At 50.7% G+C, this 24,558-nt stretch overlaps 7 protein-coding genes across 10 annotated transcripts; 4 read left to right on the forward strand and 3 right to left on the reverse strand.

The window, feature by feature from the left end:
• Positions 1-68: 68 nt before the first annotated feature.
• On the reverse strand, positions 69-1,691 carry J3458_012978 (uncharacterized protein). The gene has a single exon (XM_007810289.2). It carries the CDS (start codon positions 1,577-1,579, stop codon positions 263-265), a length of 1,317 nt encoding a protein of 438 aa, XP_007808480.2. The 5' UTR covers positions 1,580-1,691; the 3' UTR covers positions 69-262.
• A 1,060-nt stretch (positions 1,692-2,751) lies between these two features.
• Positions 2,752-11,682, forward strand: J3458_012979 (uncharacterized protein; the record flags this gene model as incomplete). Its single annotated transcript, XM_007810288.2, has 4 exons — positions 2,752-2,981; positions 3,050-3,863; positions 3,917-10,371; positions 10,429-11,682. 4 exons carry the CDS (start codon positions 2,752-2,754, stop codon positions 11,558-11,560), a joined length of 8,631 nt encoding a protein of 2,876 aa, XP_007808479.2. The 3' UTR covers positions 11,561-11,682.
• Positions 10,432-13,329, reverse strand: J3458_012980 (uncharacterized protein; the record flags this gene model as incomplete). Its single annotated transcript, XM_007810287.2, has 3 exons — positions 10,432-12,290; positions 12,414-12,980; positions 13,069-13,329. 3 exons carry the CDS (start codon positions 13,327-13,329, stop codon positions 11,856-11,858), a joined length of 1,263 nt encoding a protein of 420 aa, XP_007808478.2. The 3' UTR covers positions 10,432-11,855.
• A 342-nt stretch (positions 13,330-13,671) lies between these two features.
• On the reverse strand, positions 13,672-15,417 carry J3458_012981 (uncharacterized protein). 4 transcript variants are annotated; one of them, XM_066120228.1, is made up of 6 exons: positions 15,040-15,417; positions 14,785-14,922; positions 14,404-14,727; positions 14,266-14,333; positions 14,124-14,206; positions 13,672-14,061 (listed from the first exon to the last, which is right to left on the reverse strand). In XM_066120228.1, exons 1-6 carry the CDS (start codon positions 15,199-15,201, stop codon positions 13,745-13,747), a joined length of 1,092 nt encoding a protein of 363 aa, XP_065974865.1. In that variant the 5' UTR covers positions 15,202-15,417; the 3' UTR covers positions 13,672-13,744. The 4 variants fall into 4 exon arrangements, with proteins under 4 accessions (XP_065974865.1, XP_065974863.1, XP_065974864.1 ...); XM_066120226.1 differs by having other exon boundaries at positions 14,266-14,727; XM_066120227.1 differs by having other exon boundaries at positions 14,785-15,417.
• A 495-nt stretch (positions 15,418-15,912) lies between these two features.
• J3458_012983 (uncharacterized protein) lies at positions 15,913-16,679 on the forward strand. Its single transcript, XM_066120230.1, has one exon. It carries the CDS (start codon positions 16,076-16,078, stop codon positions 16,454-16,456), a length of 381 nt encoding a protein of 126 aa, XP_065974867.1. The 5' UTR covers positions 15,913-16,075; the 3' UTR covers positions 16,457-16,679.
• Positions 16,680-17,604: 925 nt separating this feature from the next.
• J3458_012984 (uncharacterized protein) lies at positions 17,605-20,307 on the forward strand. Its single transcript, XM_007810286.2, has 5 exons — positions 17,605-19,233; positions 19,286-19,411; positions 19,469-19,593; positions 19,645-19,729; positions 19,810-20,307. Exons 1-5 carry the CDS (start codon positions 18,981-18,983, stop codon positions 20,055-20,057), a joined length of 837 nt encoding a protein of 278 aa, XP_007808477.2. The 5' UTR covers positions 17,605-18,980; the 3' UTR covers positions 20,058-20,307.
• A 244-nt stretch (positions 20,308-20,551) lies between these two features.
• J3458_012985 (uncharacterized protein) lies at positions 20,552-23,004 on the forward strand. Its single transcript, XM_066120231.1, has one exon. The coding sequence runs from the start codon at positions 21,206-21,208 to the stop codon at positions 22,466-22,468; it is 1,263 nt and encodes a 420-aa protein (XP_065974868.1). The 5' UTR covers positions 20,552-21,205; the 3' UTR covers positions 22,469-23,004.
• Positions 23,005-24,558: the final 1,554 nt, after the last annotated feature.

The following is a 24,558-nucleotide window of genomic DNA, read 5'->3' on the forward strand; positions in this document are numbered from 1 at the left end:
CTTTTAACACCTGCGTCGAGCCGCGTTTTATACGACGTCATGACAGATAGGTTGATCTCGCCAAGTGTGGAAAACGCCAAATCTAGTTATTATTAGGATAGATCTTCTAGTAGCAACAAACAATATATTCCGTAGTGTCTCCACAATGCAGATTTTCCCCCCAAGTCCAGATCCCTATTCCTGGCATCGGGAGAGTAGCCCTACCCGCCAAGGCCTTGGCAATCGGCACTGTATTTCAGGGATTATGCGACTGAACCGCTTCTCAACTCGGTACTTGGGCTTTGGATACGAAGTTCCACAAGTCTTCGGCGCACTGGCCAACGCTCTCTTTGGCCTCCCACCCCAACTCTCTGAAAGCCCGTTCGTTGGAGGCGACGCACGAGCCGACATCGCCTTCTCTTCGATCCGCGAGCCTAACAGGAATCGGCCGCTTCGAAGCCCTTTCTAGGCTGCGCACGGCCTCGGCCACCGTTGTCCCCGTACCTGAGCCGAGATTGAACGTGCGGAAGGGCTCCACGGACTTGGCGGCCAGCGCAGCGACATGACCCCGCGCCACGTCAGAAACGTGAACGTAGTCTCGGACAGGAGTTCCGTCGCGAGTGTCCCAGTTGGAGCCGAAAATGTCCAGTTCCTTGCGGGCCCCGGTGAGCACCTGGGTGATGACGGGGAAGAGATTGGTGGGCGTGCCTCTGGGGTCCTCACCTAGGAGGCCAGAAGAGTCGCATCCAATGGGGTTAAAGTATCGGAGACAGGTAATGCGCCACGATGAATCCGAGCGCGCAATGTCGGCCAGAATGGCTTCACAGAAAAACTTGGTCCTGGCGTAGGGGCTTTGCAAGCTCGCAAAGGATTCGGATGTGATTTCGACCCCGTTGTCGTCGACGTATGACTCGGGGTGCACGAGGTCTTCCTCCCGCAGTGGCCGTCCCAGGTCGGCCTTGCATCCGTACACCGTGGCCGACGACGAAAAGACAAAGTTTCGGATATTGTGTTCGCCCAGCAGGGAAATCAGGTTGACGAGTCCGCAGACATTGTTCTGATAGTACTGCACGGGATGCGAGATGGACTCGGAAACGGATTTAAAGGCCGCAAAGTGAATAACACCGGATATGCGGGACCGCCGCACACCATGGGGAGCTTGTGTGTCGGTTTCGGAAGACTTCCAATTGGTTTCTGAATACAAGTCTAAGAGGCTGCGCATGCTGTGGCTGCGGTAGTCGAGCGTGTGCAGATGTAGGGATGGCATCTTGGTGCCCCTGCTAGAGTGATGCTTGAGTGCCAGGTCTCTGATGCGGTTGAAGGCCACCTTGAAGCTGTTGCTGAGGTCGTCAACGATGGAGACGTTGTATCCCGCCTTGAGAAGCTCAAGCGTTGTATGTGATCCAATGAAGCCGAGGCCGCCAATCACAAGGACCACCTGGTCGGCGTCATAGCCATGTTGACATTCGTCACCAGGCGTGCTGGGACGTGAAGAATTCAACGAGGTCCCCCCGGACGACGTGACAGACTCTGGATGGGATAAGGACGGCATGGTGAATAATGGTGCGTGACGAGCAAGTGTCTGGAATAGCACTGGCATGATATGGCCAAGACGGGATTTATATCTGGTCTGAATTTAGTGTGCCGCCGGGGACCAGGAGACACTGGCGGCTGTGTAAAAAAAAAAATCTTTGAAAAAAACTCCTTTGCACAGTTGATACGACACACGGAAATAAATTGTGAGCCCAAGCTGACGCTATACGACATCAAGGTGACAGAAATGTCCACCGGAGCTGAAACGGCCTGTCGAAATTTCATGCTTCGTCCTATAGAAATCTAATGAAGCCATCCGTGCCACTAGCTCTCAGGTCGGCCGGCTCAGATGCATGACGGATGCTGCATTGGCTCCTCTTCAACTACCGTGCCGTATGCCTAGGGCCTTTGGTCCACGGGTCAATTCTCACGAATTAACTTTACCCTCTCACAGAGAGCCAAAGAGCCAAACCGCAAGCCAAGCAACCGCCTACTCAATTAACCTGCAACAAAGTCTCTCAACCTGACACACGTGGATTCGCCGTAACTGACAACCGTGGTACCGCACATGGACTATTACTAATGGCCAACATACTACTTTCATGCTTAAAAAAACTGGGAATTCTCGTGTAAGCTTGTCTGACTATGCGTGCGACGTTTCAACATGGATATGCACCGGGTCCTGATGGGGCACATCACCAGCATCGACTCACGTCATCCCTGACTATGCAGCAAAGTACCGTCAGATCCGCGAACCAGCACGTTGCGGCTGAAAGGGAATAAAAAACAACCAGGGTATCGGCCGGACTAGTAAGGTTGGTCGGCCGGACAGGCTACTTGACCTGAGCGTGATCCAAATATAACCTAGTGTACTTTTGGACTTGCACCGGGATTTGCGGACCCAGGACCCTGGTAATTTAGGCTATTGGAGCCAGGGGCAAAACAGGGATCAGCTTGGAAACATCGAGCGAGGAGCATATGGGGGTTGCCTGCCGCCACCTTGGCGTTACATTCGATTACTTGCATGTAAATCACAGTCCTTTCCAATTAGCAAGTTGTCGTCACTCAGCGGCCCAACTGTGCTTGGTTTCACTCTACCAGACTGATTCCCCCTTGGCCCAACAAGACGTGTTTCTACATACAAGTTTCATGCTGCATTCTCTCTTATCTGGTAGCCTGTTGACGCTCACATGTTCAACGCAGCCAACGGGGGCATTCTGAGCTGGACATGGTGGTACTATGACCTCGTTCTTCCAGCCTGGGTCCAACGACCCGGCCATTGAGGAATGCGGCAACTCAACCTTTGCCGTGTATTGCAACTCTGCCATTCCCTCCGAACAGCTCTTTTGGGAATGGTATCAACAAGTGACCGTTGCCGTCGGCGCTTCATCTCTCATTGTTCCCATTGTGCTTTTTATCGTGTTGCTTTCGAGGCAATCATGGTTCTCCAACACTTTCAAGCGCCTAATGTGAGTTGTCATGGCGTGATGACTCTCCCCTTGCAACATGCGGAAAAAACTAACAACTGACGTCGCAGAGAGCGCTTACGGAGGAAAAATTCTGGATACCAGAATATCCCGCCAGCGCCCAACTTGGTGACGTTTGAGTCGACGAGATCGTTCAAGGTCTACTCTATGCTAGAAACGCGCGAGAGCGTTGATGTTGACAGAAACTATGACCTGGCCATCTTTCCGCTCACCATTGGTGAACTGAGCGGCGATGAAGGATGGGACGGATCGAGCATGACGGGCACGGCGTGTCATGAAGTCACCAACCTGGCCTATGTCAACCTCCAGGACATGGACCCAGCCGCGCTCCAGCCGCTGGATATTGCTTCGACAACGGAATACCTGGTCCGCAGTTGCGTTCGCAATAACCTGGCCGGCTTAGCTCTTCGACCTTCATCAACAATACCAACCCGACAAGTGGAGCAATTGATTCAACGGCTGCATCACTGTGACGTGTCCGTCTTACTCCTTTGCCACCATGACTCCCCCGACATTGATTCGCTCAGCTTTCAATACGCGTCGGGAGTTATTCTTGAAAATGCGTGCATCCTGCCCAATGGACAGCGAAGAGACTATTTCAAAGCAAAACGACTTCGCGAGGTCATGGTCCGGTGCGCCACCGAGCGTAGCCAGAAGCCCGGTTTTTTCATCGGCTTCTCGGAGCTGTGGGAAACTCGGCCACACCCCTCGGTTATTCGACGTGCAGTCAAGCTTGCTGAACATTTTGGCGCTGTCGTCGAACATGGCTTTGCGGACCCAAGTATGAAACTGGAGAGACCGCCCAGGGATGCCACGTATACACTCAGCGCCTTTGAGTATTTGCGGCGTGGAGATGTGACAGAGGTGAGCCCGGGGATGTTTGCGTGCCTCTCAATGCGTGACTAACACCCGCACAGATCCAGAAAAGTTGGAGTTCCGAACTGAGGACTGTTCATGTGTCTACTGGACTGAAAGAACTTGATCAAGAGGGGAACGGCAAGGGGGCCGCCGCCGACGGCCTCCGTTGCTTATCCCTGAGCAAAGTGGACGCTGCTTTGCCATTCGCGTCGCTGCTATTACAACACGAGCCTCTGCCGTCGTGGCTCACAGTATTGCAAGAACAAGAGGTGGTCATGGTACAGCCGCCAAACTATCTCCAGCAGGCACCCAAACGGACAGACTTTTGGAAATATTCCGCTGATGGCACTGAGCTGTCGACTGCTGGCTGTTTCTCCATTCTGGCAGAGCCATCCTCGGAAGATTACTCTGCCGTTTTGCAAACGCAGTGCCATCTCCGTGAGCTCAAGTTGCTGAGTGCTGTCAAGGGAGCCGAGATCCATCGATGGGTAAAGTCCTTCCAGGCACTATCAGAACAGAGAGAGTGCCGCGGGTTGATCAAAGACCTCATCACGGGCCTCAAGTCACAGAGCGTCCTTGTTTTCAGGGGACTGGACACGGGCTTCAAGATTCCAGATGGGAACTCTTACTTCTTTGGCGTTTCCAAAACCCGCGATGAGAGAGAATATCTGGCTCTCGACATCTACATCTCGCAATCGGCACCCAGCGACGCAAGTGCCGTGCTTCATACCTGGCTTGCTCATCACGGCGTGTCCCGCGCGACATGTTTCGAGCTTGAAGCGCGTCTGGAGGACCTGAACGGGCCTCTCCCCGGGAACAAACTCCCACTCAGCATTCGAAGCGCCGTCGAATCAGGCACGCATGCCGAGATACTCCAGTTGCTGCAGCAGATGCGTGTCGCGCATCTAGAAGATTCCTGGAAGTCGCCCATAGAATCCATGTGCGAGGCGCGTCTCACCACGCAGACGTCAAAGTCGTCCTGGTTGCGCGCGCACGCCCGCCGCATCTTGGATGGCTCGATAACCATACAAGACATGCTGCTCAGCCGGCTTGAAAGCTACGTCATCGCAGGAGCAACCGAGTTGCCTTCCTTGGAGAACTTGGTGGCCCTCTACGAGACCATGAGCACGAGTGTCCGCGACGCTCTCTTTTACGGAGACAAGGAGAAGCTCAACGCGCTAACTAATGCCCTGATTGATGTATTCGAATTCGGCACCATGGGCGAACTTGCCGAGAAAATCGACGTAAACGCCGACATGTTTGCTCTCATGTTCTTCACCATCATGAGAAAGGAGGCTTTCGAAGAAGTGTATATTGAATCAACAGATCGCTGCCCTATTTTTCTTTGCGCCGATCAGGCCGCCGTCTTCTCAGAGCTCTGGGTTCTAGGGTCTCAGTGCGAAATCTTCCTGGGTATTTTACCTCGTGATCTCGGTGATATCATTTACGATCGGTACCGCAGGTTCCTCGAAACCTGTCCTCCAGTTGCCGCCGACAGAAATGGTAATGAGATTATGACAATGTATTCCACGCTCGAGGCTAGCTCATCCTCCAGCAACACAAAATCAAAAGGGGAAAACGTCGACGCCGCAGGCCTGAGGCTGTCGACGCATGAGAGGCTTCAACTATGGAAGAAGCATCTCGCTCAGGTCGGTGCCATTACAATCTTCAGTTTGCCAGCCATTATAGACGTCTTGCTTCTGACCTTTCTCGGTCGCGGCTTGTTCATGACAGCGTTTATGGACCCAGCGCACATTGAAGCGGCCGCGTACGCTTTGCTCATCTCTCTGTTGCTGACTGCCGGGGTGACCGGCTGGGTTGGAAGCACTGGTTCCTATTACCTGAACCATTACGCATATGACAACATGACACATTTCCACGTGCAGCGCTTATCGGGAGGTTTCATGCTCACTCTCTTGATTGCGATTGGCGGCTTTGTAGGCTTCACCATCGCCCGCTCAGTTACTACTGGCCTTGTCTTCGTCGCGTTTGTCATCAGCGTTACCACTTACCTCAATCTGCTTGGTATCATGGCCACGATGCACCAACAAGGCAGTCCAATGACTTCGGGGCGTACAGTCTTGTGGAGGACAATACCCGTCCTTCTCGTATCACCAGTCGTGACAACCTTTGTTAATGGGCACGATCTTGCCATCTACCTTCCCATTACCTACATCACTGTTCTTCTTCTTTTGTATCAGTATCACCAATTATGCCACGAGTGGAACGGATGGATGAAAAACATCCCCAATGTCACGGAAAAGGACATCCTGAAGTGGTACGAGTCTAAACTCGGCTCCAACAACGGCGGCGAGAAGGAGCAAACGGATGGCCACAGCAAGATGGCCCAAGAGGCCCTGCGTGAAGCAGTTACTTCCTACGTACGACGTACTCGAAACGACAACGCAACCCAACTGAAAAATGATGCGTTTGTTAAACGCGTCGCTGCCGGTATGCCTTACATAGACTGGCTCTTCAAGAAGACCAATCCTGACGGCAACTTGCCCGAGACGTTCAGCAGCGCTTGGTATACCCAGCTTGGCGAGTCCAAGAAGCAGCAGGAACAACTGTCTCGAGGACTGAAGGAGCATAATGTTCTGATGCTCTTCCGTGATGCCAAGTTTGACCTGGGACAAAACCTTGGCCTCTTTCTCGTCGCGCTGATGGATCGGTGGGTTAGCATCATCATGAGCAACGGCGGGCACCCTGGACGGAGTATTTATACGGATTCGCGCGCTCGATATGCAATCTGCTTTTGTGTCCTCTACTTTTTGATCGGAGTTGTTGTCTTGGACCTGACTCTGCAAAAGTACTGGACTCTTCGTTTTACACTGTCAAAGGACAAACTTGTCGACCACCGTCATGCCCAAGATGTTGCCAACCAGTGGGAGAGAGTCCGTCACCAAAAACTGGGCAAAGCGCTGGTGGAACTCCTCGCCAGGCTCCTCGTCCTGTTTGGTATTACAACTCTTCTCATGTGGATCCTAGTCGACAACCCGGAATCCATGCTGCTTTATTACCTCTACATTCTTGGGTACACTGGCGTGATACTGTTTCAGTTCAACAGATGCTTCACAACTAGCGTACACGGCCACGTCTTCATCATCCTTGGCTGCGCAATCATAGGCTTGATCGTAGGCTGTGTCTTGCATGCCGTGTCCATGACCTCCGGGTGGCTATACTCTGATGTCGTCGCTCAGAATACTGCCGCTCTGCTGGCGGCGTCTGGAACACTCCTTTGGACTTGGAAAGACTGGTTCGCCCCTTCGCAGTCTACATCTGAGCTCCGATTCCCCAAGCACGAGGACGTGTTTTACGCCCAGCGCAAGCTCGAAGCGGACCCTGGCATTGAAAGCGGCATATCGATTCGGCGCTTTGTCAAAACACCTAGGCCATCTTTTAAGCACGGCGATGGTTCTTTTCTAAGCGAGAAGATTGACGACATCCTCGTAAGAAGCTTGATGACACCAAACGCCACGTCCAAGGCTTGTTCATGGGCGGGTGAGTTTATCCAAACAGCCTTCCAAGCCTGGGAGGACGGCCAAGTCGAAATCACCGTGGTTGATCGCGAGAGCTTCATCGATGCGGGATTGCAACATCTCTTTTCCTTTAGCCAAAAGGATGGCGACATTCTCAAAATTACCGCAGGCTTTTTCGGCGACTACGAGCTCCGATTACCCGCATGGCAAACTCAGCTGGCTCAAATGATTGCAGAGTCTCTGATGTACCACACAGGCCGTGTCGAGGGTGAGCTGACACACTCTCAGGCAGTTCACGCGGAGCACTTTCTCCATGGAACGACACCCATGTCTAAGCGCATCCAATTTGAATTGGCATTGGCGGATGTAAAGAGTCTCCGGCGGACTATCGACAGGACAAACTCGGAACTCTTGCGCCGCCTTTCCCTCGACCTCAACGTCGATCTCACTTGGAACACTCTCCCCCCTAGTGTGAGGGAGGCGATAGTCTGCCGAATTACCGGGCGGGCGGTCAAATCGACCTATGAGTTTGAGGACTGGCAGTTCAGTCAGGACGTGGACGTGGAAACCATCGACTTTCATCTTCAGCTCGGTCTTGAAATTTTTCGCGCCTGCAAGCAACGATGCAAAGTGGCGTCGGATCTGAGCTCGCCGATCGACTTCAAAGACTCCTTGCCGCCGGCGGAGCTGAGGCCGGTCAAAATCCCTAGCGGCATGTCGAGCGGCTTCGTCCGTGGCTTCTTTCGACACGTTACTGCCGTTCCGGTCACATTTGCCCGATGGGTAGCGCTGATAAGTGGCGGCGGATCAAACATTGAACGTGAACTCTATTACAGCCTTCGGTGGCTCTACTTCAGGCGGCCCATAATTTGGATCATTCTTCGCCTTTGGAAGCTATGCTGGGCCGCCAGGAACTTCTGGATCTACTATTTCTTGGTCTATCATCGTCCCTCAGCCGCCAGAATCGTCCGCCTTACTCAGAAAGGTGCACTGCGCATCATCAAAAAGAACTCCATTGTGGTAGAGTTGTCTCGAAAAACCGTCACTGGCTTTGCGAAAGATGGCAAAGATGGCAACTTGATGTTGGAAGTCTTCGAAGGACGCCTACGCGAAGCCCCAGAAGACAAGCCTCCTTTGTTCACGGCCACCTACGACGACAAGCTGCGCCTGGTGAGCAGAACTGACCGAGACGGGACTACTTCTACATATAACTACGACTCCACCAAGAGGCGCTCGTGGCCTATATCTCGAGCAGTTTTCAGTGCCAACAGTCGGGCGCTGGGTTTCTACGACAAGCAAGGCCGTTTGGAGAGTGGCACCATGATGCTCAACTCCGAGTCACTGGTGTTTTCCTACCACTACAAGAAAACGCCAGAGAACAGCAGTGACATCCTTCGCGCCGACTTTCAACCCTTGGATAGATCGTCCAGCAACAAGTTGTCTGTGTTTTGGGGCAAGCCTTCGAGTGAAGGGGACCAAGACTACAATTGGGCACCGTCTGAGAAGATCCATCGAATTGTCAGAGTCATTGGCGACAAGACTTACATGACGGAGATTGAGTACCATCATCGCCGTGATCCCAAGACACTGACATACCTGGTGGAGAACGGTGTGTATAAAACCATCGTCGCCGTCGTGCCAAAGGCCTTCCCCGACGAAGACGTGCTTCTCTGCCGGCCGCGAAACCTCTTGTTTGACGTCGACGACTTGCTCATTCATCACAGTGCTGGCCAGATAAACATTATGAGGCAATTCGCGACCAAGAAATTGTCAATGACGGCCCGTATGGGCTCGCTGGCGTGGTGGACCAGGCGCGTGTATCTCCCGGTGGCAACTTGGCGATCCCGCACCGAACTATGGAGTGTCTGGTTGAAGGGGGACCTGGATGCTGTCACCGCTTGCTGGATGGATGAGATGATTCTTCGCGAGGAGCCCATCTTGCGCAAGTACTGGCGTGCCAGAGACGGTGGGAATCTTGATGCGGCTCGGGCAGCCCTGGAGGACATTGACCAGATCGTGGCCGCCATCGAACTCGAGACTGACGTGTCAGAAGTTTGTCTGCTTCCCATCAGGTCTGCCGACCTGTATACCATGGGACTTGGAAAGGACGCCAACCAGGTCACCAACAGGCCCCAGGACTGCTACAGCGACACAAAAGATCGGGTTTCTGTCATTGTGAACGACATTGGCTGCTGGCCAGAAGCACCGGGCGGCGTCTCCAACTGCAGGCGGGATTTGGTAAACGGCCACGGGACAATCAGAAACCACGTCATGGCCGAGTGTGCAAACGAATACGGCATACCGCGATTTCAAATCGAGAAGAATGTGCAGTCTCTCAAGTTGCTGCCGCTCTGGGGTCTCGACGGCAAGACTGCGAACCATGGCCTGATTGACAATATCCTGCAGTCCGAAGTCGATGACAACATCCGCGACACAGACATACAGCGAGACATCACCCGGGTATTCGTTCCCCTGCTCAAGGCCTTTGTCAAGGGCGCGCGTACCAGAGACTACACTCGTGCGACTCTGGCCACCTGTACCAATGTCATGCTGTCCATGTCCAAGTACTTCGAAAGCAAAGACTACAACACAACTTGGTCGTCAAAGCAGGTCGAAGAAGCCTGGGTTGAGGCCTGGCTCGTGTCATATGACGATCCCAACATCCAGGATCCGGCCGAGTGCTTTGACATTGCGCGCCCGACATTGTTCGACTTTCGCGAGGCGCTAGGCATCTACATTGCCTACTTCTTCATCTTCTCCGTCAGGATTCCCGAGGAATGCCCACGTGTCTTTCAGAGCACTCATCACGGCATAAGCAGCCTGCTCGGAATCATCCTCAAATACCGCCGGGGAGTCACCTTTGGCATCTGGGACCACGCAATTCTTTGGCGCGAGTCTTGCCTCAACATCAGCCCGGCGCAATGCGAGCTGCCACTATCGGTGCAGTCCATGCTCCTACACGGCATCCGGCTAGCCAGCCGTTTGTCCTACTTTCACGCCGATGTCATTACACCGTGTACTTCGCTGTTCAATCCGTAAGTGCCTGATTGATATTTCGTATACACTCTTCACCAAACTAACCTTTTCGACAGCATGTGGGAAACAGAGATTGGCAGTGATAGGGGCAACATCTGCAACAGAAACCTGTTTAGTCGCAAGATTGACCCCATTGTCAACGGCATCAGCAACATGGACTCTTTTGAGCCCATTGACAAGGTGCGAACGAGCAAACCTACCGCTGTGATGCTGTCCAACGTCCAGTTCATCAAGGGCATCAAGACGGCCATCCTGGCCGCGGATATCATCGTCAATCGCTACGGCTTCAAAGACTACCGACTTATGGTATACGGAGCAAAGGACCGCCAACCATCCTACGCTCTTGAGATGGCCAAGCTCATTGTCAAAAACAACCTTTCAGAAAATGTCATCCTCGCGGGCTTCGGTAAACCAAAGGAGGTCCTCAAGGACGCGTGGATCTTCATGAACTCGTCCATCTCCGAAGGCCTGCCGTTGGCCATTGGCGAGGCTGCTCTCGCGGGTGTGCCCATCGTCGCGACAGAAGTCGGTGCGACAGCCCTGGTCATGACAGATCCTAACGACGCAGAACAGCGATATGGCGAGGTCGTGGCACCAAATGATCCAGTCGCCCTAGCAAGGGCGCAGCTCAACATCCTCTGCATGGTCGGCCCATGGACAAAATTCGTAGAGGACAAAAGCGAGCCACCACAGACTCTACCGGAAGAAATCACCCCGGATGACGTTGAACGGCTCTATCAACGCATGTATGCCAAGACGGATGACCGCCGCAAGCTCGGCCTCCTGTCTCGAGAGGTTGTTCTTCAAAGCTTCCACGGCGATCGGTACCTTCGAGAACACGAACAAATGTACTGGATCCAATGGCATACTGCTCGAATGCGAGCCGACATGGCCAAGAGCAAGGAGAGGAGAAAATACACTGAATTTTCGTCACCGCTCCCAATGAGGTATATAGATGAGGGGGTAGTCGGGTTTGAAAATTCGGCAGTGCTGGAGGATGCTGAATTGCTTGAAAAAAGTGTCAAGAGAGAAGAGAATATTATTACGGAGAAGATGGCTCCAACTCCGAGCGACCTTGAAAGCGGGAGGGTGTCACAGACGTCTACACTACAGGTTGTACATACGGGCGAGTTGTACTTTGCCGGCCAAACGGCAGCAAGTGGATTTACTAATTGGGCGCCGGGATAAGAATTTGAGGATTCTGTCGGCCATGTATAGGGGGGCATAGCGATTGCATACGCGGGCGTGAGTGTACTACTACTACTTCTGGTACTATTTTCTTGACTGATATAAATAATGTTACTAATACTACACATGTATTATTGATAATACTCCTGCTGTTGTTTCTGCTGCTACTGCTGCTATGTTCAGACACTCAATTATCCAGTATGTTTTTCCAGAACTAGACAACAAGCGCTGAGGTATATTCCTTGGCACACTAGTTTCCTATTACTGCCCAAGCTTCCAATTTAGCATGATGTAATCATCGGTGCTGCGATTCTTTCAGTACATCCAAAGCGTTTCGTTTGTAGGCCTCGATATCTAGAGCATGTATAAAATCCCACCGAGGAGCTAGTGCCCCCTTCAATCTCCCAGGCTCCAGGCCCGCATAACAATCCTGTCCGCATAGAATTTGTCCAGTACCCCTGCTCGAATCAATAAGCATCTGGCATCTGGACCTCCTTACGGCATCATATGCCTGGAAGGTAGCATTAATATCTCTACGAGACGAGGTCTCAGCTAGTAGAGCGCTGAGAATCACAGCGTCCTCAAGAGCCAGGCCGAGTCCATAACCTTGCCAAGGAGTCGTTGCGTGAGCCGCGTCGCCTATAATGCAGGCCCTCTCGTTACTGTATGTTGGTGTTGCCTTGTGCTCCCACTGTGAGAAGCGTTGTGGGTTGTCCTGGTCAAGTACGAGCTAGACAGAAGTGAATCAATTATATTGTCAGCAGTTTTGCCCAAGGGAGCAAGAAAGAAATACGTTCAAGCGCACACCCGAGATACCGGTCCGTTTGGTTGGATAAGTAACTTGAAAACTTACATCTATGATACCCTTCGCGATGGGACCGTCGAGCCAATCTTTTAACACCAAGTTCAAGTAGTCCCTCGATAAAGGAGTACCCCTATTTCTGGCATCTTTTGTTTCCAAGCCCGAGATTACACACTGAATCTTGTGTCCGTGATCCAGGACATCATGCATGATGAAAGCCCCCGCGCCAATCCATCCATACTGACGATTCACGCGAAAGAAATCTTCTCCGAGCATTTCCCTGGCCTTCTCAACTTCAACTACATTTCTGCAGTCCCAAAAGCCTGCCGGCGATGCAGCGTACACTCCGGCAGGATCCTGAGTGACATACTCGCGGACCCTGCTGAATATACCATCCGCACCAATGACTGCATCAAACCTGGCTGTATATCCATCTTCGAAGGTTAGTTCGACCCCATTATCACTTGGCCTGATATCCTTTAGTTTCTTTCCCGTATGTAGCATGCTGGAGGGTAACCCGGACACAAGCTCGTGGAGCAGGGACCCTCGATGAACAACCTTGCCCTGATTCGTGCGCGCGAGGTCAAGGACTAACGATCCTGCTCCTACGCCCGAGCCCTTGGTCCATATTAGCCCTAGCACTATGCAAAAGCATCCTACTGTGAAGAACGGAGACGCAGTATTGGAGGACAAGGACAGCTCTTACAATCATGGTCCGGGTAGTATTCATGGGGACAGCCCCAGCTTTGGCCAAGAGCTTATCAGCCGAGGGAATTATATGCTTCAACGCGGATTGTGCGGTGCTAGAGAGGCCAATAGCGGCGCCTCGCTCTGAAAAGCAAGCATATGCCTCGAGTATGTGCACTTCAAGATGGGTCATTCGCAGGAGAGCGTTGGCCAAAGCCGTTCCGGCGAGACCACCACCGATGATGGCAATGCGTGTGCGATCGACGTTGAGATTCGACATGCTTTACTTTTGAAAGTCGTATGAAATGTCTATATGGTTTCAGGGAAGCAAGCCATGTTATACTCTACGTGAGGACGAGTGTATTCAGATGTCTTAGTGCTTATTGAAGTATGGAGGCTTGATGGCTGCAGGCGTAAACGAAGTCGGCATGGGCGCCAAACTCCACCAGGCCCAACCCAGCCGCTCTCAGCCCAACCCGGGAATATTGTGCCTCTTGTGAGAGGGCAATGCGGGGGGACCTTGATGAAGCGTTGAAGAATCAGTTCTGGCGGCGCTGCCTACTCAGGAAGGACTCCGCACACACTCACTTGAAGACGCCATAACAAGGAAAAAGCATCGATGTGGCAATCATAACTCATTACTTCGTATATCAAAACTACGGCTGGTAATATAATACTGCGTCACCTGCATCCCCTCACACAGACCGTCTATTTACTATCTCATAGGCCTCCTCGGTAGTGTCATGTGAAGGCCTTAGCTTGGAGTGTACGTGGACGGCGCCTCCATTCCCGGCTTTGTATGGCAATGTGTCCTCCCCCACGCTGTTTTCTGAATGACCATTATGTCCCGCTGGAGAGCTTTGAGACTGGGTGCCAAACACACTGGCAAGCGTGTCCCATGGCCTTTGGAACACGACCGACTTCGTGAAGAACGACAGAGTGGGAAGACAGGCAGCCAGAATTCCCGTGCTGCATTCCACCATCCCCCAGTATACCCACGTTGTAATGACGACTAGTTGCAGAGTCAGAAAACAGCTTGAAAGAGACATTATTCATCTCCCAGGGCGAACATACAAACTTCATCCTCGTCAGGGTCGAAGCCGGCTTTCACTATTCGTATGGTTGTAACCATGCGCGCAAGAGAGGTTGCAACAGTTCTAGTAGGTGGCGTTAGATTTCAACGAGTCGTGCAGCGCAGTGCATGGGGTATGCTCACACTGCACCAAGGAGGAATATTCCAGCCGTTGCAGCTTTCTTTTTCGGTGAGAGTTCCAATCGATATATCTGTATGCATGATTCGTTCTTGAGCTTCAATAGCGTAGCGAGTGGCTATTCGAATTTCTTTGAGACTCACCAACGGAATCGGAAAAGCGATTATAAAAACGTCTGTCGTGAAGTCGGATATACACAGGGCCAATGACCTGAGCATACCCTTGGTGCAGAACGTCATCAGGTCCAATGCCGAGCCCCAGATGGCAAAGAAGTTGGTCTTGCAATAAAAGACTGTTGCAAAGAAGAAAGCCAACGTCCATAGGCCAATCAGCACCATGAATCCGACGAGGACCACGTTCACGGCTCCCCTGCTATGAGTGGCAAAGATGCGCCTGTAAAATAACAGAAAGCTCAGTTTGGTGCAGCCCAATATCACCGGGAGCATCACCGAAACTGGGTACTCAATCTGCCGCAACACGTCAGGAATTGATGACTAGAAACTTTCCAGGTGTCGTCAACGTACCTTGGATGTTAGAGTCAACTGGTCCGAGTGAACTGCCAGCGGATTCTTTGCATGTTCGACGGGGATCTCGGTGCGATAAGCGATGGCATGATTCACAGTTCCGTAGACTATGAGAATGCCCGTAGCTACAGTCAGGACCTAACATGGACAATGGTTTCGCGGTCAGCAGATGTTTCTGTTGGACTCTCCTCATCCTGCCCCGACCCACGACGCACTTGGTCGTTCAAGCGCTGGAATTGGGGATACAGATCCTACAGTAGCTGGTATAATGAAGAGGTCATCGGCTTTAATGCCTTGCCTGTACCACAGTCGCGTCCAGAATCTTGCCCCGACTACAATCAAGACCATGGAGGAGAGAACGACGCCCGCAGCGATGTTATGGCCTGGTGCCTGGTAGTAGTATTGGTGGGCAGGCATCGTGGCGATTTGTTTCTCTCTTTATTCTCTCGGCCTTGGGTCGGTTTGTTGAGTAACAACTACAGACAAGATTGATTCCCCATAGCGAAGCGCTCATAGATATCAGTAGTGAGTGCCTAGCTTTCTGGGGGAATCTGAACATTGCAGGCCAAGATTCTCTCAAACTCATCATGGAATTTTCAAAGCACGTCGGCGGGGACACACGGCCAAGCTCCATAGCTAGATCCATCTGTTATGTCCGGTACCAGACCGATTATTGTCCCAAGGGAGGGGTCCGTCGTTTATTTGGCCATAGAGTTACATCAGTGTTACCCGGCTGAGACAGCTGCAGAACCACGTATCAGAACCAAGGTTGATGTGGACAGTAAAAGTAAGCACTAGGAAAAGGGGACCCATGCAAACATGCACATCGCGGATCAACCATCTCGAAATAGGTGGCACATTCAGCTTCCGGCCGAGGATTTCCGTCGCCCCCAAGGCCGGGATGGCGCGGCATGACGGGTAAGCAGCCACGACGGAGTGTCTGCGAGACGACACCTTCAAGGGGAGCGAGTCGGGATTAACCAATGACAATGGATCACAATGTTGGACAATGAATAATGATCTATGTACAGGATTATGAGAAAGACAGCACTACAAATAACACTTACTGGCTAAATAATAGCAAGTAGTTATACATATAGGACTAGGTTATTAGTCAAGTCTTGGGAAATTCAGAGTTTGTATTCAAGAGCTATTTCAAGACTATATGATTTCTTGGCTAGCTTTTATCCGCGCTGTGAAACTACCCTAGAACCACAGCAAACGATGCCGCATGTCGCTCCCCTACTTCACATACTAGAATCGCAGCTCTGTTTTGCAAGCAGCTCTAGTGATGAAAAGCCATCAGCCCTGTCTAGATATGCTATGTGGTCGCGCTCGCCAGTGCCAAAACGCCAACGCTACAACATGCTATAAAAACTACAAGAGTAATTTCGATACCGTTATTGAGGACTGCGATGGCGAATACATAGAAGTGGTGTCCCTACTCTATCGACTCCGCTCATGTTCTAAGAAGCCTGGTTTTCCAATCTCATTGCCCTTCCCGGAGAATTTGCCAGATGTGACCCATAGTCCTAAGAGCCAACAAGACGACGCAAGCAAGGGATTGCAAGAGGCTGTTGAAGGCCTTACCGGACCAAGCGCAGAGCTTTCGACCACAGGCAGAGCAACTACACCTCTATTACGGCCGAATGAAGAGCTGGGAGGAATATAAATTAAGGCCCAAAACTGTTACGACGCGTTTATAAGTAAAATTGAGGAAAGGCACGGATGAGTTGGCAAAGTAGGATTCCGGGGAAGTAAAACAGCTCAATGTGACCATCTTTGAGGAAGTCGATTTGACAGTAAATCAGTCAGTTGCTGAGATGGTGCACAACTTGGCAAAATATGTGGTGCTTCGTGAGGGCAAAGACGGCAAGTCGGCAAGTCGGCCGAATCTGCTGTAGAAGCCGCAAAAAAAGACGTGGCCCAATTTTTGGAGAGTCCATCAAAGAAGTTTGATGAAATAGCCAAAAAAATGTACTGGCTAATCAATAGAAACTACCTAGTAGTGTTTACATTGAGCTATAAAGGCCTACCTGTAACCCTGCGAGCTTCAATGTCACGTTCATTAGCTAAACTTGCAACAGTTGGACCTCATATTTCCGATGAGCATCTTGTCAACAGCTCCGTTGTGCTGTTAATAAGTTTGTCTTCAATCAACCCATGCAAATATTGGTGCAAGCACTGCATCAGGTAGGGCCCAACGAGATCAACACTGTGCCTGGTCGTACCCGAACCAGAGAACCGTCACATACTGAACGAAATGTAGTGCTGTTATGGATCCATCGCGGGGGACCATTAGTTCTCTAGATGATAGAGGAAGACGAGAGAAGATGTTATTGCGTTTGTACAAAAATGAAGAAGAGACAAAGGGCGAACGTAGGCAAATTCACACGGACATTACACGAGGGCCACGACTACTAGACCTAGGGTCTGACTGACTACTTGTGTAAAAAGAGCTCCTTGGGTTATCTAGGGAAAATAAAGGAGCTTTGACACTAAAAATTGCTAGTAGATGAGTTGAAACAAGTTGTTGCATGCCCTCCACTGTGCCTTTGTCACGGCAGGTCAAGCACGGTTTAGTAGAGGTGTCTTGCCAATTATATTCGTAAAGAGGATTAAACGGACTTGGGATATTTAGATAAACAACAAATATACATCGTCGTTTTGACAGAAAAGTAGATGCAGGCAGTACCGTGATTAGGCAGGTGCAGATAGTGTTTGTTGTTAGGCGACGGTTAGGATAACGTGGGATTTAGTTTGAGTAAGCCAGATATAGAATACGTAGAGTCTAATAGGAGTAACGGTTTGGAGAAGCAGTAGAAAATAACATGTTAGGTAGGACTCAACCAAGCATAACGAATAGGTCGCAGAATGGGCCAACAAGAGTTTTTGGTTGCATTGGTTACGGAGTTAGGCCGGGTCCTTGTCGCTCTGCAAAGTGAAACCTGTTGCTCGTCCATAACTAGACCCCTTCGGCCCTTCTTGTTCACTAGCCGGCCAAGTGCGGTGGATTCGACGGGCCTGCATGGTAGTTTATCTTCTCCGCTGACATGCGTGTGTTTTGTTTTGTTGGCTAGAGTCTTCGCCCCTGGACATTTGACGGGTTTCTTGACATCGCATGGTTACATCCCAGTGCGCCACGTTCATGCGATGATGACAGACTGACACAACTGTTTATGCCCCCTCATATGGCCACTTCCATGCTGTGCAACTTTGATCCAACGTAAGCATGCATTTTTGACTTCGGCCCCCATCAACCATGCATGGTTCAAACAAACGCATGTCTAGTGATCTTTGGTATCGCAGGCGAGTAGTACTCAGCACAACCGGGGAATGAAACATGGAAACGAACAATGTTACAATGTCTAATACTGCGGGTTTGCCAGTCACATAGCAAGGTCCCGACCGGCAGCAGAGCCGTAAGATTTCGTGGTACTTGTGTTTGTGTGAGTGCCTTTGGCCAACGCGCGAAACCCGCCAGTCACCCATCTGCGAACTCCCTGATGTACAAAACTAGTCATGCGATTCCATCTTCTTTGGGGGTTGGTCATGATTGTATGTCTGGTTCTCCGAAGCTTAGAACAGCCGGGTTTCGACGTCGACTCCTTTGGGTTCCGGCGCCTCGAGGAACTCGCTGCCTGCAATGGCTTTGTTAGTCTTCCAAGTTCAACAAGGCTGGTGGATTATCGGAATACCGTAGATTGGCTGAGCAACCAAATGGCTGACTAGCAGAGCAAGCGCTGCGACGGCAGTCGAATGATACCGCATGATGTATCTGAGTTATAGATTGTGCGATGTATTTCCCAGATTGACGGAACCGAAGTTGTTACTGTAGTTTGCAGATGATTGTAGGCCCTCAGTTTTCAAGCTCCGAGTCGCTGATATGTCTTTATATTTTGGGCACGACAACTTAATTCAGCCTCGGCAATGCCTGATGCATGCCGAGCGCTGATCGTCACCTCCTTTCTCGGGCAACCCAATTTAGCCGGGCGGCAGTAGATAAGCAGCTCGCTCAGCACCGTGTCGTACAATCCCCGGCGAAAAGCTGTGCTGCGGCTAATTGAGTTGAGATATTTACGTCCGCTTACACCAACAGGCGATTACACTAAAAGCTGTAATGCAATTCCATGTTGGCAAAACATGTGTCCCCAATTCCTTCGCCATCATAGCGCAGCATACGTTCTCGCATCACCATGCGCCGACCTGTGTCACCATCGACATTCGAAGTTGCTGAAGACAATGAGGAATTGATTCACCTCACCAGTTCAGATGGAATGATCGAGAAACAAAAGTTTACGCATTTGAACAAGCGTTCTAAAGCGGCATTATCCTTTTCGCGAATTTACTCCGTCGCTTTACATTTTCTCGCCGTTGGATTGGCAGTGTCGCTCTGGAGCAGAAACAGACACTCACGTGGCATTTTGCCAGCGCAAGGACGCAGCTGGTGTAAGTACCTGCTGACATTTGAATAGATCCAATTGCTAAAATGTGCTATTAGCCCCTGTGAATGACCTCGTCCAGTACGAGCTTAATAGCGAACATCCCGTCGATCACGACAAGCACAGCCAGTATGCCGGACCACCCGCCAAAGACAACGACGCGGCGTGGGATTCCCTAATGCGACGTGAGCGGCCCAATCCTCTCTTATGGTATTAACCTGACAGCTAAACACGATTTGTAGCCGTCCATTTCAATGCGACTCGCGAGGAACTTGAGAGAGCGGGTGAATCGATGTCAAATATTGCAGAGCTGGAGGGAGGAGGATATCCCGCAAGTCTTGGTGTCTACCACGAACTTCATTGCGTGGTACGAAGTTGATGGACAAATGCATTGAACGGGCGGTGCTGATCTATGCAGAGACAAATGCGATTCTATCTATACCAGGAGCATTATTATCCCAACCTCACCGAAGCGCAGCATGAATATCTCCGCGGCCACCTCGGTATGCCATCCACGCCGGATTTTATTCCAGTATGAGCTCGTTCACGAATATGAGTGCTAATGTCCCTTTTTTCCCGACAGACCATTGTCTGGAGACTCTGCGGTTGGCTACCATGTGTCGTGGCAGCGCTGACGTATACTCGTTTTATTGGAATGGTACCAAAACCGGCAAACCGGCGACGCAATCCAACGCCAAGTCGGTTTGCGTCAAATGGAGTTCTATTGAGGGATGGGCATATTCCAGAATGCCGACCACTACCCGGCTGGTGGAGCAGACGCAGGAGAACGGCCAACTTGAGCAGTTGTTGGAAGAAACGCTGCTCTTTTGAAGTATTTACATGGCGCTTGGAAAGTTTCTTGGCATGGACAGGTGAATTCCATGATGGTGGATAACAAGGCCAATGTATAACAAGTGAGAGCAATGACCGCCTTTCGAGGAAGACCGGTGTTGGATGGAGGCGAGTTAAGGGCGGGATGGAATGAGGAACAGCTAGAGAGACCCTTGAAGAGGCACGTGAAGCACGAAAAGAGTCAATAACTTCATGTAGATTATGTGAATTCACATTGTTCACCATTCCGACCAACCTACACTGATCGCCGGCCAAGTGCGAAAAGCTCAACCACCATCTAGGCTATTCCTTTAACTTGTGCCGTAACAGTCTGACGCAGCACAACACATTCGATGTCTGGTAGAAAATGAACGGTTCTCCCGTGTAACTAGTGATGCAAGGCTGCGGGGACTGCAGAGTCCGGCGGGCCATTTGGACTCTTGGAGGCTCAAAGTCCGGTCTGCTCCGTGCATGTGCTTTGTTCCCGTCCCATTCGATTGCATTTCAATATTGCTAGTCTCGTCGGATGCGTCAAAGATAAAGTACAAAGGCAAGATGGCCGACGCTGCTGTGCTTCAGCAGACATCACTGCCCGGTGACGCAAATATTCCCGTGCGCTCAAAGCCAGCCGAGCCAGCCGAGCCAGCTAACCACGTACGCAAGAAGCGATGGGCGCCCAAGACCAGGACCGGCTGTCTTACTTGTCGGTAAGTTTCTGCCACTGCCGGAAGAAGGAAACCTGTGCCGGGTGACTACCGAGGGCTGACTAGAGTCATCTTGATGAATAACCATGCAGCCTCCGCCGTGTCAAGTGCGACGAGGAGAAGCCTTACTGCAGGCGATGCCGCAGATTGGGCTACGTTTGCCACGGATATCAAGAATCAGTAAATCCACCCGGGAGGCATCGGGAACATGTCGTTAAGCAAATCACCACTCTTGAGTTATACCAGCCCCCGGTCGTTGTATCACCGGTACAAGTCACCGCGTCGCCCCATGAGCTGGATATTTTTCACTACTATCGCACCGAAGTGACGGCACATCGAGCTGACGAGTTCAACCGTACCTTGTGGGATGTGTACATTCCCCGGGCGGCGAATGACCAACCTGCCGTGTGGCACGCTTGCAATGCCCTCGCCGCGGTTCATCAGATGGATGCCATTAAACTCTCGGCCTCGAGTGCGACCCAGGCCGCTCTCGCTGTCGAGAGGAGGCAGAATCTGTATACCTTTGCCTTGCAACAGCATGCCATGTCGCTCAAGCACGTCATGGCCATGGCGCAACAAGGCGACGCGCTCAGTTTCAACGACAAAGGTTCCATCTTGGCTGCCAACCTGTTATTTTTTGCTGGCTGTCTCCATCAAGGGAGGCTATTGGAAAGTCTCGTCCATCTGAGGAACGGTATCAATCTAATGCACCAATGGAAGTTTTGGGAGACGCGGGCTCCAGACGATGTTCGTTCGTCGCCGCAAACACGCAACAGCATATTCCCCAGCGCATCACTACTCTTGTTTTACGTTCAGATAGATGGGCTTGCTCAAGACTCATCACCACCAGACGCCGAGGCCTCGGAGCGCACATCCACTTGGCAGTGGGAGCCGGCGCTGTCGTCTCTGTGCGAGAAGCGCTTCTTCTCCCCAGCCGATGCTTGCCTCGAGTTTGAGATGATATGGATCGGGCTACGGGATCTGTTCAAGTCTCTGCCTCTGCTGCCTGATACTTCGCAGCAAAGCTCTATTATAAAAAGACGCGTGATGCTGAATGTCCATCTTCAAAACTGGAAGACTAAGATGGATGCGTTCCAATACTCGTCACCTTACGTGAGGCAGAGTGACGGCAAGCTACTGACCATCCTCAACATGCGACATATCCTCGCCAACATACTGGCAAATGTGGACATTGACAAGTTCGAAGTGTGCTGCGACGCGTTTGAGGCGCAGTTCGAGGAGATTATTGTCCTTGTCGAGTCACTACTCTTTGGACCAAAGGACAAAAACGCGCACGGCAACGCCAAGGATCGTCTTTCCTTCACGCCGACAGTGACAAAATCGTTGCATTACATGGCCACAATCTGTCGTCATCCTAGCCTTCGCCGAAGAGCAATCTCTCTATTGAAGGAGCTACGACGTGCAGAGAGAGTGGGCGGTAAGAATGTGGATGTATCATTCTTTACCCAGAGCATTCAAGCAATCATGAACATGGAGGAGGAGGCATGGTTCGACACCGACAGACGCAGCCACCCTGGGTGCCACTGCGTTGCGGGTAAATTCATCTGCAATGCTCATCGTTTTTCCGAGTTTCAGATCAAGTATGCTGATAGCCAAGAGGGGGAGCTCATATTCCGTACTGTGGACGATATTATGAACAATCGCCCTGTGCGGAGCTCGACCATGAATATCTTGATCACAATGTAGAGAGAATTTTACAGATACTCAAGTCACGAGGTATCGTAGAGGTAGATACTTGGGCAGACCTCTCGGCTTAAAAACATTAGAAGATGGACAGAAAGGGTTAAGAGCATGTCACATTTTATTCCTCATACTGCAGACACGGCATCAGCTACTTCCTTGTTTTAATCCTCTTCACCATTCACCACTCCGTGTTTAGCTAGATCTTTGAGATGTAATGCTTGTTTCATACTCACGAGCTAATGTGTAACTACAATATCGACTTCTCTCCCGCTCCGTCACGATCCATCACATCTCATTTCATGCGCAAACGGAGGGGTCTGTACAGCTACATTTATTAACAATAGCTCTTTTTGCTTTTTAAAGAGGCTTTCTCAATGTCAGATGTCACACATATACTCTACTAGATGGAAGATCTCGTCTTCATGGTGCGTGACAGCATTTTGCAAGCTTGGTCTACGGCCTTGGGTCCGGGGGCCCCAGAAAAAGAGAGGGCCAAGAGGCATATTCAGAGGCTTAATATCGAGTATACTCGGCCAAGGACCACTATTTTGGACCTGTTTTCTACGTCGCTCAATGTTTAAACCCGATTATCGTCGTGATCGTGACACCTTGGCACGCGCTCACTAATAGCAACTTGATAGTCTGACATGTTGAGCTCACCTTGCTTTCCTAAAGGGCCTTGTATATAGTAGTAAGCAGATTTCACAACTCTATAAAATTCCTCCTTGGCTGGCCAGCATTCAACTCTTCCATGGGTAATCATATTCCAAAACCGTCGTAAGAGCCGAAGACCATGATTTAACTGCTAAGACCAGCTGCTACCCGAGTATCTTACATTTGCAATGCCTCTGATAGGAGACCGCCAATGTGAATGCAGTTGAAGGTATCGGAAATTTTGCGTCAATTCCCTTTTGGAGCCAATAAAGGTAGCACGCGTCCTCGTTCGATTGGGCACCACTTCGACCGGGGCTGAGTGCATTTCCGCCTTGACTCTGCCCCTTGGCCAATATCCTGGGCATCAGTACGGTATGCTCTCTTAAGCGAGCTCGTGCCACCGATCATGAGCGCCATCAGGTACAACATTGGCAGTCTGTGGTCAAGTTTCTCGAAGGCCTTGTACGAGATGTGTTTCTCGTCCCTAGTCTTCCCTAGATAAGTCGTGGTTACTGTTAATTATAGCATAGTGAAGTCATATACCGACAAAATACTGGAGCTCTATGATGATGATCTATCGAGGAATAGGGTATGTAGCGATGGAAATTTAGGTAAGGGTAGTGGACATGTGCGCACTGGTGAAAACCGCCTCTAGCGGGTTCGAAGACGGGTTATTTAGACATTTAGACAAGGAATTGCATCATTTCCGTGGCTCGAAATTTGAGGGCGCTGAAACAGCCAAAGAATAAAGGTATCTATAGTCGAGAGGATTATTACTCCCGGGCTCATTACGTTCGGAAATGAACAAAAGTGACTTCGGGAATTGGGATGGTCCTGTGGCGACGCTATGAATGATTTAACCGAACTAGCAAGGCGAGTATACTCGGGTTACACTGCTAAAACACCGAGGAGCGTGTGGCTGGCTAGGTTACGACATCCCGCGCCAGATAATACTAAAGGATTATACTACTCCTAAGCTTAGAGTGAATAATGAAGTTCAAATCGATTTTGTGGAGAGTTATATGAGGAAATATAACATATAGAAATACGTATTGAACTTAAATACTACTCAAATAATTTAAATAAGATAAGAGGTTTTACATTTTTAAATTTCTCATATAACTAACTAATCTAGCTACAGTAGAGCCCATCGCTTAGAAGCAGAGGATTGCTTCGCTGTGAAAGTAATATTCACAAAACTGAGAGGCGAAGCGATCGCCGTTAATCTGATAATAATACGCATAACAATAAGAACTGTCCTATATAGTGCTTATTATTCTAATTCAAGTAAATAAAATTCACTATTCGGCTAGTGTGTCTAACGCATCGCGATGCGTTCATGGTGTCTTGCGTGGTAAGTTACGGTTCCCTGGCAAAGGTACGGCCAAAATACAGTGTTACTAGATGCCCTCCATCTAGCCCTTTTTTGATTTTTTGTT

The sequence above is a fragment of the Metarhizium acridum genome, assembly GCF_019434415.1.
Source record: "Metarhizium acridum strain ARSEF 324 chromosome Unknown scaffold_272, whole genome shotgun sequence".
Classification (NCBI taxonomy): Eukaryota; Fungi; Ascomycota; class Sordariomycetes; order Hypocreales; family Clavicipitaceae; genus Metarhizium; species Metarhizium acridum.